The 15,626-nt window shown below is 42.1% G+C and overlaps 2 protein-coding genes across 12 annotated transcripts in view; one reads left to right on the plus strand and one right to left on the minus strand.

The window, feature by feature from the left end:
* NT5C3A (5'-nucleotidase, cytosolic IIIA) overlaps positions 1-8,317 on the minus strand; it is a 28,047-nt gene extending 19,730 nt beyond the window's left edge. The window contains exon 1 of one of the 3 annotated variants that reach the window (XM_054815399.1): positions 7,919-8,317. In XM_054815399.1, the coding sequence (XP_054671374.1) occupies positions 7,919-8,056 (138 nt within the window). In that variant the 5' untranslated portion in view covers positions 8,057-8,317. The remainder of the gene's footprint in view (positions 1-7,918) is intronic. The other 2 variants (XM_054815403.1, XM_054815400.1) reach the window with 2 other exon arrangements.
* A 302-nt stretch (positions 8,318-8,619) lies between these two features.
* The window catches only part of BBS9 (Bardet-Biedl syndrome 9), a 305,135-nt gene continuing 298,128 nt past the window's right edge, over positions 8,620-15,626 (plus strand). For 7 of the 9 annotated variants that reach the window (XM_054817040.1, XM_054817044.1, XM_054817045.1 and 4 more), the window contains exons 1-3: positions 8,626-8,806; positions 9,907-10,027; positions 15,207-15,357. In XM_054817040.1, the coding sequence (XP_054673015.1) occupies positions 9,916-10,027; positions 15,207-15,357 (263 nt within the window). In that variant the 5' untranslated portion in view covers positions 8,626-8,806; positions 9,907-9,915. Of the gene's footprint in view, positions 8,807-9,906; positions 10,028-15,206; positions 15,358-15,626 lie in introns of all 9 variants that reach the window. The other 2 variants (XM_054817041.1, XM_054817046.1) reach the window with 2 other exon arrangements.

Here is a 15,626-nt window from a genome sequence, read left to right on the forward strand (position 1 = left end):
TAAGAATGTTGTATCTAGATCAAATAAACTCTGACCCTTGAATAGTGGAGTTGCGGGACCCAGTTTGAAAGCAAAGTCAGCAGGACAAAGTTTAACCTACAATGCATTACCAGACACTACAATTCTGATGGAAGAATGTAGTACTAATATAATATTCCAATTAAAGTTACACATTGAGACTAATCAAGTTTTTAACTGTTAGGATCTCTTTGAGTACAGACCCTTCTTTAAACATCTTGAAAAAATAATCCCTTAAGCCTGAAGATGAAATGCAGCTACCATACACTCATTTTAAAGGTAACAGGCAGCATGATGACTTGATGGATTGTTTTGCCTCCGTGTCTCATTATTTTATGGGTGTTTCTGACTGCTGGATCCATTCAAAGATGCAACTGGATGCTCCTTATTTCTTGTATCTCTGTGTATTTGCCCTCTGGAAGTGATATAGGACATGTTCAAAACCAGTTTGTAGTAGTACTACCAGTAGTATACTTTGTACTATACTACTACTACTGCTGCTGCTGCTGCTAACGTACCAATACTGCTACTGCTTTGTACTAATTCCTACCCTTCAGTTTGATATACAATTTTTCCATGGTAACATGCAGACCAGATTTAAGCTTACCCATAACTGATTTATGTTGCAAAGGCAGACGCAATCCAGGATAGTAAGTGCTGTGTTAATAACTACTAAGTGTAAAAATTACATTTTTAGTCTGATAACTAGTAAGTTTCCAACAAAGAGGGAAAGCTTTAAAGCAACAGGGTTAATGGTACGTTTCAGTGGTATTCATTCTGTCAGCATTAAGGTGCAGTAAACCAAACTCTTAGATAAAAACAAAAGCTCTAATAAACTTGGATTATTTCAGTGATCAAATCTGCAAAGCAGACAAACAGTTCTTTATACAAGGGTGCAGGAAGGAAGCTAAAGCTAACAAGTGGGGAAACAAGTAAGAACAAGTACATTTCAACAGGAATCTTTCTTGGAAAAACCAGCTCAAGAAGTCTGAAATTCTGTATTCAGACACTTAATGAATCTTCAGTGTCCAAGTCCGGGCATTGCCCCATACCTTAAAAAAAAATATTAAAAATTAAATAAATTAACTCTTTTTTCTTAAGGTTGGCATATATGAAAGCAGAAGCCACATTTCCTTCTAGCAATAGGCATTATTAACATAATTTGTAGAAACGTTATTAAAAATTATTTTTGTAATTATTGTCCGAGATAAGTCAGTGCAGTTCTGTATTCTTTTGTGGCATTACCGAACAAAAATAATATAGTTACTTTTAGTATTTGGATGCACTGATTTATTTCGCACTGATTTATTTTGTTTCTTAAATGGTCAGAAACTCCACACAAATAACCAAAGATGGAGATGACCAACACAACAGCCACAGATTCCAACTTAATGGCTGCTGCATGATTGACATGAGACTAAAAATCTGGCTATTGCAATCATCCTGAGTTCTCAGATGTTTTACAGCAGCTGACCATTGGTGATTGATTACTTTTGGGTAAGAGAAAGCAGCTGATGTCCAGCAACTGGTCAACATAACTGCTATATGAAGACCTCTACCCTAGGAAGAAATAGTCACTACAGATCAACTGCTGCACAGCAATGTGACTACAAGGCAGCCAGGCGAAAAGTTAGATTTCGTGTCCTAACTTTTATTTTCCACGTCCTACATGACAGTATACTTACCCAACTCTCTTGCCCAGTCTTATCAGGCCTTATATCTCTTTGCATGCTAGTTAGGCAAGGAGGCCAGGAAGAACAGTTGTGAGCTCTTCCTGCTTCTCAGTTGCACTTAGCATGGGATGGGATCAGCCAAATTTCAGTGCTGAGCATCTGACAGGCAGCAGAGATATAGCTGTTACTCTAGGCCCTCTGCATACAGGAGCAGTTCAGTTGTACATGTCTGACCTGGAGTCAGGTAGTGGCCAAGAAATGCCAGTTGTTGTGGGACAGGATTTCTTAAATTACATGTTACTTACACAATAGTGTATATCCATCTTCATAGATCTACCGTGAAGATACAAAATTTGCACTAGTGCCACCTGCTGCTCTACACTGTCTGCTGCAGCTCAACTAGCTAAAATTTAAATCTTGAAAATTACCATCTGACAAATGCACCAAATTATAGCAAAAAAACCTAACAGTGTGCTTCTCTTCTGATATTTTTTCCTTAAACTTTCTCCAAGACTTACTCTTCACAGTAAGTGAAGAGTATACTGTAGTATACTTGTACAAAATATGCTTGCATATGCACACGTGGAGGGAAGAAAGGGGGCTGATGGCTTGAAGGCTATTAATGTGAATTAGAACTGGCCAACACGGAAAAAGATTATTATGCAATTCAGTCAAGTGAAAATAAAAGGTAAGAGGCGGCTATTTATTTTTTTTTTTTTTTTAGGAAAGAACTTCAAAAGTTCAGGTATTTTTAAAAAGTTTCCAGACTTACATAAATTGTGACACTTTTGCATTTACAAGTATATTTAAAATTGCTATTGAATTTACAGCTAGTATTCTCCTGCCTATAAATGCATGGGTCCATACCTTGGGTCTCTTCAATGCCTATATTGATCAATTTAGATATTTTTTATAAAAGTTGATAGTTCTTATTAACTCAGGACTGACTGTTGAAACGCTATGCAAGTTTAATTCATAATATGAACAAATTTGCAACGATGTGTATTCAGACAATTAAAACCCCTTCTTACTGCTTACATTGTTTGACAGTTAAAGGTAACATGTTTAATATTTGCAGTATTTGCTATTGGTCTTAATCTGTAAAAAAAGTTTAAGAGAACAGATACCATTATAGCTCAACCAATAATCAAGAGTTATCTGAAAGAGGAGAAAAATCACTTGAAAATATGACTTAACACATACCAAGCACTTATAAAAAAGTAAACATATTCCAGAGCAGAATGATTCATTGAAAGATCGCTTTTCTGTCTTGGAGAAAGACTTTATACAAAAGATAAAAGAAAGCAGCAAACAAGCTCTTCTGAGCCTACACTATATATCATATCCTGATATTTACTTATATTTACTACTTTGAGCTCAATTTTCAGGTGTATTTCATCATTGTGTTTTTGATAACTGTTACAACTAGGATAAATGGGTTCTAAAGAAACTAATGCAGAATTAAAGATTTAATTGATCTTCCCATACCCATTCCTTGTAAGAATATATGTTTCAAGACCCACTGAATTAAAAAAATAAAAAAAGGCAGTGGCAATTTCAGGAAATTAAAACCTACTTCTGAATGTAATGGTTAAATTGTTGGATCAGCTTATTATAATAAATAAAGTAAAATATTAGAATATACATAATCTGTATAGCAGACTAGTTTTTGATTCTTAACAGTGTTAGAAGAAAACACTGAAACTGAGTCAATTTTTCTTCTCCTAGGATCCAAATTTTTAAAATTTCCAACTGAATTGTTTTACAGTGAGAATAAAAACCTGTTACTAGTATCTAATCTGTATCAACATGAACTACGCTTAAAGTGTTCTTCCTGGCCTGTCTAAACTTACTTTACAAGCCACATTCTAGGTTACTAAATATTATGATTATCTGTGCAAAATGCCTGTGGGCAACACAACCTTGTTTTAGTAATGCTGGTGTTTATCACTCTGTCAATGGGATTTTTCTATTGAGGAATACAGTCTAAACAACAAACAAGTTTTAAATAAATAGTTACATGACAGCTCCAGTACTCATGTCAAATTTAACTTGGTTTTAAAATTTTAACAATATTCTAAAATTTATTCTAATACTCTCGTCACTAGTAATGTAAGGGCTCTCAGTCACACATCAATAGGTAGGGGCAGTTTAGGTCTGAGGAGTTCTTTGACTTCTCAGTACTTGGGTTCTTATCACAGCACCATTCTTTTGGAACAGTATTATTCCCACATGGATCACATCACTGGATAGTTCTCAAGGTCACAACATTTTAAATACTATCACTGCAATACCCAGAAAGTGACAACGTGCTATCGTTAGAGTCTATGTTCCTTCCATTCCCCCTTTATTGATCTCAGTTTGCTCAGACTCAAACTCTTCTTCGTCTTTGTAAAGAAAAAAAGTACGTATGAAGCAGTTTCACCTACTAGCCCTTTAGATTCTTGAATATGTATGCTACATACTACATACTCCTTTACTTTATTCTCCACTTGGAGGTCATCAATGTCTCATGCCAGAGAAATGTGACAGTTACTATAACAACTAGTTACTAGCAACAAGACAAGAATAAAGAAATGGAGTGGTATGTGATTGCTGCCAGTTGTAAAGGTCTGTATCATTCATCTGCGGCACAAACAGGCTCTGACACCCTATGAAACAAGAAGCCAGTCTCATCAGAGACTGGCAAGTAAAAGAAAGTAATAATTAAAAAATCTCCCCACACAACCCCTATGACAGTCACACTCACAGAATACGTTCCTTTATTTCTCAGGGAAGCAGATAAATAGCAGTTACCTCACTTCTTATTGGTTTGCTTATTTCTCTCCAGGTAAATTCTAATACTGCAGAAATCCATGCATTTCTTTTCCTCTTCCAACATATTAAAAAGGAAACTGGCTACAGACATTTAACAGTGGCTTGTTGAAAAGTTTCCTGTAAAATGAGAAACTGCTTTTTCAGTTGATTTTTAATTTGCTGTTGTTGAAATTTGATACAAAGTCTGTTTTTCAGGTAATTAGATCCTCTCACTTCAGGGACAGAATGAAGAAATAGACAAATGTAACTAAGCATTTACCCAGTTTTCTGGAAAACAAACCTGAGACACTAAGTCTCAGTTTAAGTTATTCTGCTATTCTGTTTTCAACCAGCTGTATTATGTTTCTCATCCTTATAAAATAAATACAATAAAAAGCTCCAAAACTAAAGAGTGAGGAACAAGCTGCTGAAGAAAATCCAAGGCTCTGACAACTTTATGAAACAGAAAAACAACAAAAAATACTGTTACTCCATTAAGCAGTTTTTCTTACATTAACCCCTTATTTTAGTTAGCATGGGCTATTCCTTACAGATGAGTGTTTTCAAAAGACTTAGGCAACATTTTTCACTCTAGTTTGTGAACAACTGTTTTCCGCTGAGTTTCTAAAAGCCTTTGCAAAGAGTAAGCCAGAAACTGAAGTCTACTGTCAGTAGAATTGATTTGCTATAATAAGGATCCACAACTTCATTGCAAACTTGTCTGGGGCCTGAAAAATTCAAAAGATTGAATGGTACTGTAAGGTTTAATCTCTTTTTAAAGTAGCTATCAAACATTATCTAACACATTACTTTAAGAATCTAATTAATTATTAACCTTCTCTTTAAATTAAAGTTAGCAACCTTGCAGCTAACTTTTACCTTCACCTGACTGTAGGAATACTTTTACAGTTTCACAGAAATGGTAATTTGGCTGTGCAAAGTAATACAGCAGGTTTTGGGAGACAGTTGTTTCTTACCGCACAGAGTAAAACTTCATGTGACTGGCTACATATTTGCTATTAATGCCTCTGTTACTTCAGAAGTGGAGCCGAAGTAACTCTCTCTACATTTATCAGTGCATTAGAAAAAACACATTTCAATGAAGCAGTATAACTATCACCCTAACTTACACTAAATTACAGAGTGGAAAACAGCACCTTCTCCCAAAGGCTCAAAGGAAGGTCTCTTGTGATAAACTAAACCAGATACAGTGTCTTGTAAATGACAAATGCTGAACCAAATCTACGTTGGTGGATAAAACTATTCCAGGAAGTTCTCCAGAATGCAGCACATTCAAGTAAAACAAACACACACATTTTCACCCTTATTTGACAAATGAAACTCCTTGGTATGAAGTTCACATAACTATTTCACTTATTTCAAAGAAATTTCGCAGCCTGATTACATGTGTCCACTGAAAATACTCCTTGAGGAAGAAAGAAGAGTTGCAGCTGATGAACTAAAGATGTTTGTTAGCTGAGGAAGCTGCCAACTTGAATATCGGTTGAAATGCTCTCTAAGTGAACAGATAGTATTAATGTGTTGCATCCAATTGGTAAAATGTTTCCGTATGAGAAACCTGATGTGCTTCAAACAAACTGTATTTTTCCCTTGCTAAAGTTGAGAAAGGCTCCGACCATAAAAGCAGAATTTTTGGAAGTATCTATTTAGGGTCACAGATCTCTGTCCAAGCATGTAGCTTTGAAAATGTTATCTGAAGCACATACTTAAGAAATTCACTTACCAGAAATCAATTTAACATTGGCGTAATGATTTTTTCCCTACCAAAGGCAAAATCTTTGCAACAAAGATAATAAAGTCTTCCCAGCCAAAACACCATTTAAACATTGTACAGAAAGTTAATACAAATACATCCTTAGCAATTATTAGGCACTTTCTGAACTACAGCTCAAATGGGATATTATGAATAGGCATTAGTGAAACTACTGAATCTGCCTTTTCAGTGTTTGTATGATCAGGTTTTAAATGTTATTTTATTGTCCACAACTCTAAAGTAAGTTCTAGTATTGCAGTACTAATTAATCAATAGAATTAAAAGAAAGAATAATCTATAGTTAACCAGTGTTTTGCCACTGTAAGTTTTCAAATGAGTTTTGTAAAATCCTACTATAGAGTCCAGAGCTCAGAGCCCTTTTTTAGAAATAGATCTAAAACCTCTCTAAAGTGGCAATCTAAACTTTCTGCTCTCCCACAAGCTGCTCTAAGTGGGCTCATACAAACTAAAAAGCAAGACACTCCCCCTTCCAAACTGTTGAATGATGTGACTTATGACTAGAAACAGCATTCAAATCACTTTTTCAACAGTAGGTATGATGATTCTATGATTAGTAAAAATGCACAGTGGAATTCTTTTCTGGACCCACATTATTACAAACTGTATTGTATGACTTCCACCGGCAAGCGTTGCATCACATGGCCACGTGAGTAGTTAGACAGCTCACAATTTATGTACAGAATCCTAGTTCTTAGCAAAACCTATGTTTCCATGTGTAATTAAAAAAACCATAAATCTGAGCTTTTAGTAAAGTTTTGCAGGGGATATCACAAAATATCCATTGGCTAACATCAAGTGAGTTGATGACTTCAGTTCTTCAGTACAGTGGTGTCCAAACCATAAACTCAAATTTTGAAGGATTTTAATGTAATCAGCATATTGTCTAAACTAAGACTTTTTAACCATCCAGTTACTGATAAGCACATATTTAAATAATACTCTAAATAACAAGTGTAACAAGGGCAGTAGAGAGACAGCTCCATCTTCCTTTTATAGTAGCTGTGAGCAGACATTGCTTCTCAGTTTCAACAGATGCCTGAACACGCCCCCCTCACCCCCCCTTCTTTTAAATAAGTTACAAGCAGGCTTGTGAATTACCACCAAGACCTATAGCTTTACACATTGGTACATATGGGCCAGACAGGACGGGATGGAGCAGACACTTTGAGTAGTAGCGTACCACGCTGTGGTGGAACTGCTGTGCCTGCTTCCAGCCTCTGTCCTTCTGATCAGAAATTGTACTCAGCACCCCTCCTCTGCCCCTTCGCCTCAAGGGGCGGACACAAGACACAGACAGCCCCACGCATCTGGAGAGAAGACATACCTTAACTTTTGGCGTCTGCCAGCAGACGAACTACCTAGGGTGGGCTCTGTAGGGCACGTACGCGAAGGAGAAGGGACTCGCGTGCTGTGGGCAAGGGGCTGCTATTTGAGGGCGGCGTGTGTGGGACCGCCCGCGCCTTGCGGAGGGAGGAGGGATATCCGCCTGCGCCCACAGGGGCGGCCGTGAGGAGCCAGCCCACCACGGCGACACCACCACGGCCGTGGGGAGGAGCCGGCCTGAGGACATACGGCCGGGAGCGGAGGGGTGCCGGCCTCCTCTGCGTCCTCCCGCTCTCGGCCTCTTACCACGTACCATCTCGATGATCTTAGTCTTCCTGCCCGTCTTCTTCTTCATGGTGAAGATGTACTGGGCCAGCACCACCCCACCGACCAGGGCGCACACGCTGGCGCTGGCCACCGCTCCCATCTTCGCCACGGCGGTCCTGTCCATGGTAGCTCGCAGGGGCACGGCAAGGCGCCCAGAGCCGCCGCGGGGAAGCGGGGCGACCCCTCGTCGCTGAAGGAGGGGGTGTGTGGGTGTGCGTGTCCCTCAGCCGCCGGCCCGAGCGGGTCCCCACCGACCGCCAGACCCGGCAAGTCGGCAACGACGGCGCCGCGCGCCGCCCGCCCCCGTAGCACTCGCCCCGCCGCCTCGGCTCCGGCGCGGGCACCCCGCGAAACGTCACGTGGCGTGGCCTACCGGCAGTACCACGCGAGAGGAAAAAGGGGGGTGGGGGGAGAAGGGGGACGGCTGGTGCAGCAGGGCGCCCTCGAAGGCGAGGGGTTTTTGTGACGGCTTTGAAAAGCAAAAGCCCCAGACGGAAGGCTACGTTTTTGCACTGGAAACACAAAATAATGCCTCTCTTCATCCCTCCACCCCCCCTCCGCACAGGAAGAAATGAAAGAGCCCAACGGTCGGTCGCGCCGCTTCCCAAACTACATTTCCCAGTGTCGGCGCGCAGCGCGGCCCTCCCTCCTGGGCCGGCCCGGGCGGGGCGCGACTGGGACTTAACGCGCGCTGAGAAGGACGCCGGAGATGGCGGCGGCAATAGGGAGGGGGTTCTAGCGCTCCTGGTCTGTGTCTCACCTTTTGCTTCGCCTCAGGCCGCACCTGAGTGAGGAGCTCCTGCGGGGAAGGGGGGCTGCCGCCCCGGAACAGCTCCGACCGCGTCGAGCCCGGGAGGTGGTGTCTCCCGCCTAGGTAAGCGCCCGCCGGTCTCTTCTCCCGCTCCGGGGTGCGTGTATGTGTCCGGGCGCGGCTCCTGAGGTGCGGGGCGCAGGTGGAGGCGCTGAAGGTGCGGTATAGGGGCCCTGTGAGGGAGAGGGTGTGTGGGGAGGGCTGCGCTGTCGCCAGCCTGCGCTCAGCTGCAGCAGGTTGCCTAGCTAGCATAACGACGGTAACCGCCTAAGGTGAAAAAATAAATGTTATTTGCCGGACGCGGTTTCCTTTGAAGAGGAAAGGTGCGCGCTTGTAGGCTGCGCTTGCTCCGAAGGAAAACGAGGCGAGCCCATCATTTTTCCTTTTTTCCGGAAAGAACGGCCGGAGCTTGCGCTGCCTGGCTGCCCCTCGCCTCATCCGCGGGCTTGTGGGGTCGAGTGTCTTCAGGTTTGTCCCACTCATGGCAGAGCATAGGCGTGGAACTGTGAGTTTTGAACTAGGATAGTGTTATTGTCAAGCTGCCTACAAAAGGATTAGTATCCTCTATCATCCTCCTCTACCCCCCTCCCCGCCTTCTTAAAATAACAGCAGGTATGGAGCAGAAAAGCTGATTTGTGCCCTATCTGACTGACTTCTTTAGTAGTGTCACTAGAGCATCTTCAAGGCGATTACTTAGTGGAGGTTTTTATGTTGTCTGTTTATGTCTTCATTTACTTTTCTAAACATAAGATCTCTTGTAGAAGACTTGCATCAGAATCTTTTTATCTTGATATTCCTTGGTAAGAGAGAGAACCTCAGTTCTGTGACTTCAAAAAGTTGTATTACTTTCTTAATGCTTGTTATGGAAGGCTTTTAACAGTTTTTTAAAAAAGCACTGTTATTTTTTGCTTTTTCTTCATATAACTAGCAGTGTCTATCACAATTAATTTGTGAACTACTGACAAGAGGTTTCTGAAGCTTGTTTTCTGAACTGCATAACCAGAAACTCAGCACAGGTGAAATCAACATCTATTCAGCTCACACTAGAGCAATGTGAAGAGATGGAATATACTCAATGAAAGTTGTTCCTAACAAAGAAAAAGTTGTTTGTATAAACAGTTATATATATTGGTATATACCTCAACAATTTTTTTCCTTTTCAGTACAGAAGAATGTCTTTGTTTAAAGCTAGAGACTGGTGGTCCACCATACTTGGAGAAAAGGAAGAATTTGACCAAGGCTGTCTGTGTGTTGCTGATGTTGATAATAGTGGCAGTGGACAAGGTAAACTTAGAATTACGTGGTTGCTGACTTCTAAGCTGCACAGCTGCAGGTTTGCTTTGACAAATGCATACTGAAAGCTTGTTAGTCAGGCTAGTTAGTTTAAAGTCTGCTATCTTTATTGTCTCCTTGTAGGCTTAAGAAGACATTCAGTGCCATTAGTCTTTGTATATTTGTAGGTTTCGAAATCTTTTAATTCTTGCTTGTGTTCAGTAGTAATTTCTCTCATGTCTTATTCCTTCAGTGGTAGATATCTTTAGAACACTTTCAGTTTGTCACGGGAGCAAACACACATTGTAAGTTTTTTGGAAAAAAAAAAAAAGGAAGGTGAGAGCTAATAAGCTAAGAAGTTAGAAAAACAAAAAACCTTTTCTGCCTAGAAAATAAGAGGCTGTTGAAATAAGTGACTCTGAGTAAACCCTGCTCTTCTATGTAGTCATTAATAATGTGGAAATAAAGCAAGGAACTGAAGTGATGTGTCTGAGGACATATTTACAGCAGTTCATGATATTTGCTGTTGGGGAGAGTTCTTGTGTGTGTATGTCTTTCAAATTAATAAATATTTGGGATCTTTCCCTGATGTACTCATGCTCATCTTGAAGCTCTGTTTTTGCTTAGTAGAGGTACTTGAGTTTGATTTCACCATTGCCATAATCTTTTAAAATTATTTTTATTTTAGGTTGTCCCTTTTCAGGAGGATTTGAACAAAGTTACTGGTTTGGTGTACAACCTTTTTCAGTAGAAATTCATAGATTATTTTAGGTTGGAAAAGACCTTTAAGATTGAGTCCAACCTTAAAATTAACACTGCCAGGTCCACCACTAAACCATGTCCTTAAGTGCCACATCTACACATCTTTTAAATACCTCCATGGATGGTGACTCAACCACTTCCCTGGGCGGCCTGTTCCAATGCTTGGTAACCCTCTCACAGTGAAGACATTTTTCCTAATATCAATTCTAAACCTTCCCTGGTGCAACTTGAGGCCATTTCCTCTTGTCCTATCTCTTCTTACTTGGGAGAGGAGGCCAACACCCACCTGGCTACAACCTCCTTTCAGGTAGTTGTAGAGAGGGATAAGGTCTCCTCTCAGCCTCCTCTTCTCCAGGCCAAACAACCCCAGTTCCCTCAGCCACTCCTCATAAGATTTGTGCTCCAGACCCTTCACCAGCTTTGTTGCTCTTCTTTGGACATGCTCCAGCACCTCAATGTCCTCCTTGTAGTGAGGGGCCCAAAACTGAACACAGTACTCGACGTGCAGCCTCACCAGTGCCAAGTACAGGGGAACGATCACTTCCCCAGTCCTGCTGGCCACACTATTGCTGATAGAAGCCAGGACGCTGTTGGCCTTCTTGGCCACCTGGGCACACTGCTGGCTCATATTCAGCTGGCTAGTGACCAACACCCCCAGGTCCTTTTCCACCAGGCACCCTTCCAGCCACTCTTCCCCAAGCCTGTAGCAATGCATGGAGTTGTTGTGACCCAAGTGCAGGACCTGGCACTCAGCCTTGTTGAACATCATACAGTTGGCCTCGGCCCATCGATCCAGCCTGTCCAGAACCCTCTGTAGGGCCTTCCTACCCTCAGGCAGATCAACACTCCCACACAACTTGGTGTCACCTGCCAACTTACTGAGGGGGCACTCGATCCCCTTGTCTGGATCATTGATAAAGATACTAAACAGAACCAGCCCCAACACTGAGCCCTGGGGAACACCACTTGTGACTGGCCAGCAACTGGAGTGAACTCCATTCGCCACAACTCTTTGGGACCGGCCATCCAGACAGTTTTTTATCCAGCGAAGTGTACACCTGTCCAAGCCCTGACCAGCCAGTTTCTCCAGGAGAATGCTGTGGGAAATGGTGTCAAAGGCTTTACTGAAGTCCAGGTGCACAACATCCACAGCCTTCCCCTCCATCCACTAAGCAAGTCACCTTGTCATAGAAGGAGATCAGGTTGGTCAAGCAGGACCTGCCTTTCATAAACCCACGCTGACTGGGTCCGATCACCTGGTTGTCCTGTACCTGCCACATGATGGCACCCAAGACAATCTGCTCCATAACCTTCCCTGGCACTGAGGTCAGACTGCCAGGCCTGTAGTTCCCCCGATCCTCTTTCCAGCCCTTCTTGTAGATGGGCGTCACGTTTGCTAACTTCCAGTCAACTGGGACCTCCCTGGTTAGCCAGGACTGCTGGTAAATGATGGCAAGGGGCTTGGGGAACACTTCTGCCAGCTCCCTCAGGACCCTTGGCTGGATCCCATCCAGCCCTATAGACTTGGGTGTGTCTGAGCGGTGTTGCAGGTTGCTAACCATTTCCCCTTGGATTATGGGGGCTTCATTCTGCTCCCTGTCTTCCAGCTCAGGGGGCTGGGCACCCAGAGGACAACTGGTCTTACTGCTAAAGACTGAGGCAAAGGCAGCATTAAGTACCTCAGCCTTTTCCTCATCTTTTGTCACTGTGTTTCCCCCCGCATCCAATGAAGGATGGAGATTCTCCTTAGTCCTCCTTTTGTTGCTAATGTATTTATAGAAACAGAGTTTTTTATTGTCTTTTATGGCAGTAGCCAGATTAAGTTCTAGTTGGGCTTTGGCCCTTCTAATTTGCTCCCTGCATAACCTCACGACATCTTTGTAGTCCTCCTGAGTTGCCTGTCCTTTCTTCCCTAGGTCATAAGCTGGGTTTTTTTCCTGAGTTCCAGCTGAAGCTCTCTGTTCAGCCAGGCTGGTCTTCTTCCCTGCCAGCCTGTCTTTTGGCATGTAGGGATGGCCGGCTCCTGTGCCTTTAAGATTTTATTCTTGAAGAATGTCCAGCCTTCCTGGATGCCTTTGCCCTTCGGGACTGCCTCCCAAGGGATTCTGTCAACCAGTCTCCTAAACAGGCCAAAGTCTGCCCTCCAGAAGTCCAAGGTGGCAGTTCTGCTGACCCCTCCCCTGACCTCTCCAAGAATCAAAAACTCTATGATTTCATGATCACTAAGCCCAAGATGGCCTCCAACTGCCACATCACCCACAAGTCCTTCCCTGTTTGTGAACAACAGGTCCAGTGAGGCACCATCCCTAGTTGGCTCACTCACCAGCTGTGTCAGGAAGTTATCTTCCACACACTTCAGGAACCTCCTGGACTGTTTCCTCTCTGCTGTATTGTATTTCCAGAAGATATGTGGGAAGTCCCCCATGAGAACAAGGGCTAGCAATCATGAGACTTCTCCCAGCTGCTTATAGAATATTTCATCTGCCTCTTCATCCTGGTTGGGTGGTCTATAACAGACTCCCACCATGATATTTGCCTTGTTGGCCTTCCCCTGATTCTTACCCATAAACACTCAACCCTATCGTCACCATTGTCAAGCTCTAGACAATCAAAACACTCCCTAACATACAGGGCTACCCCACTGCCTCTCCTTCCTTGCCTGTCCCTCCTGAAGAGTTTATAGCCATCCATTGCAGCACTCCAGTTGTGTGAGTCTTCCCACCATGTTTCCGTGATTGCAACTCTATCATAGTTTTCCAGCTGCACAGTGGCTTCCAGCTCCTCCTGTTTGTTGTCCATGCTGCGTGCATGGCATGCAGATGCACTTCAGTTGGGCTGTCGATCCCGCCAGCTTTTTTGGGGGGAGAAGTCCTAATTCCTATGTGACCATTCTCAGGCGCTTCTGTGGTTTCCAACACATCAATAACCCTTGAGTCTTTGCTGCTGAGTGGATCTTCATCCCCTGCCTCCACTGAGATGGCAGATTGAAGGACCTTGCTGGCACACTGTCCCTGAAACATTGGTGTGCTGCCCCCAGGCTTACCTCTAGCAAGCCTGGCTTTATCCCTTTCTGCCTTCAAATCTAGTTTAAAGCTCTTTCATTGAACCCGGCTAACTCCTGTATGAAGATCCTTTTCCCCTTTTGAGACAGGTGTACTCCATCTGTTGCCAGCAGGCCTGGTGTTGTGTAGACTGACCCATGATCAAAAACCCCCAAATTCTGCTGGAGTTCTGAATAATCTTTTCCTAGTGGAAAAAAATGTAATTGATATAAAAACAGGACTTAAACAGTGTTGTGGGAGTGGTAGCCTGCTGTTTTACTTTCTCAACGTTATATTTTCTCTTTGTTTTTAGACTAGGCTCTTTTTCTTCCAGAGTTCAGGACCAAAAGGGAATCAGCAGGTTGCAGTTGTCTAACCACAGGTCAAAATGTCCTCACTTAAACTTAAGTATTTTTAAGGAATTAATAACTAAAATGGATTTAGTTTTCTGCTGATGGAATACTTGTTACTGATCTGAGGAAAAGATGAGAGTGGGGAAGGCAGTCGTTACTCTTTGAATGAGGGACTTGAGGGTGCAAGTTTTTTTGTGGCTGAAGAAGAGAGGAAGCAACCAGCTGTTTTGAGCTTTTGACTCTGGGTCCTGTGGAACTATGCCAAGCCTTTAGAGCCTGGTGAACTTGGTTTAAGAGTATTTGTATGTTCTTGTGGACAAGTTTGATTGGCTTTGATGCATACTATCTGCATGGATATGATGACCTATATCTAGAGGAAATAAGTACTGGCAACCAGCTTGGGTTGTTAGTTGTTATTGTGGAAAGCACCTCTTTGGGGGTGTTTCATTAATAATTTTTTTGTTATTCACTACCAACCAAATGACTGCTTGCTTAAAACACTGATTCCAAAATAACTCTGATGTAACTATTGTATTCCTCTTTGAGATAATGGTACTGTCTCAAGAGCAGATGAACTCAAGGCCTAGCTTTGTTGACCTGATGGAGTAATTATCTGGCTTTAGTTTGCATTTGGATAAATGTAATCAGTCCCAGTTTTAAAATTTCACACTTCTGCTGGTGTGATATGTATATGCACAAATCCAAGATTTAGAAGCTGAAAGTTTGAAGTACTCTTCAAAACCAGAATGGGACTTTTTAAGAAGCGTGAACTTCAATCTAAAATGATGGAATAGTAGCAATGGTCAGTGCCACTGCCATGATAATTGCCATATTGAACTCTTTGTTGACACATTTTAATGGATTTGCAGAACAGCTAATTGGTAATCTTAACCTAGAAGACAGACCATATTCAATGTTAATTGAATCATGTAAATATTCTATCACTTTAGGGTATTCTTTGAAGCACTTCTGCATCAAACGGAATTCCACATGTGCTATCGTATTCTGTAGTCTCCTTTGGTTATTTTTTTGTAGATAAAATTATTGTTGGCAGTTATATGGGATATCTCCGAATCTTTAATCCACATCCTGTGAAACCTGGAGATGGACTACAAGCTGAAGACTTGCTGTTGGAAGTGCAGTTACGAGAACCAATATTGCAGGTGGAAGTGGGAAAATTTGTTTCGTAAGTCAACAATAGGCTATGTTGCTCTTTATTTAAGGCTTAGATGTGATTTTCTTTCTTTGTTTTGGGAGGTGAGTTTTCAATTTATGGATGGACAACTATTAAGCATATATATGAATATTGTACTATGCATTTTATCTGCTTCTTGAGTTATCTTGATATGAGAGAATTTTTACTTAATGAATATGTGGAGAATAATCTTCCAGATACTTGCACTATCTTTTAAAAGTATGTAGAACAGGAAAAACATTATATTGAAAGTTTTTTAA

The sequence above is a fragment of the Grus americana genome, chromosome 2, assembly GCF_028858705.1.
Source record: "Grus americana isolate bGruAme1 chromosome 2, bGruAme1.mat, whole genome shotgun sequence".
NCBI classification, from domain to species: domain Eukaryota; kingdom Metazoa; phylum Chordata; class Aves; order Gruiformes; family Gruidae; genus Grus; species Grus americana.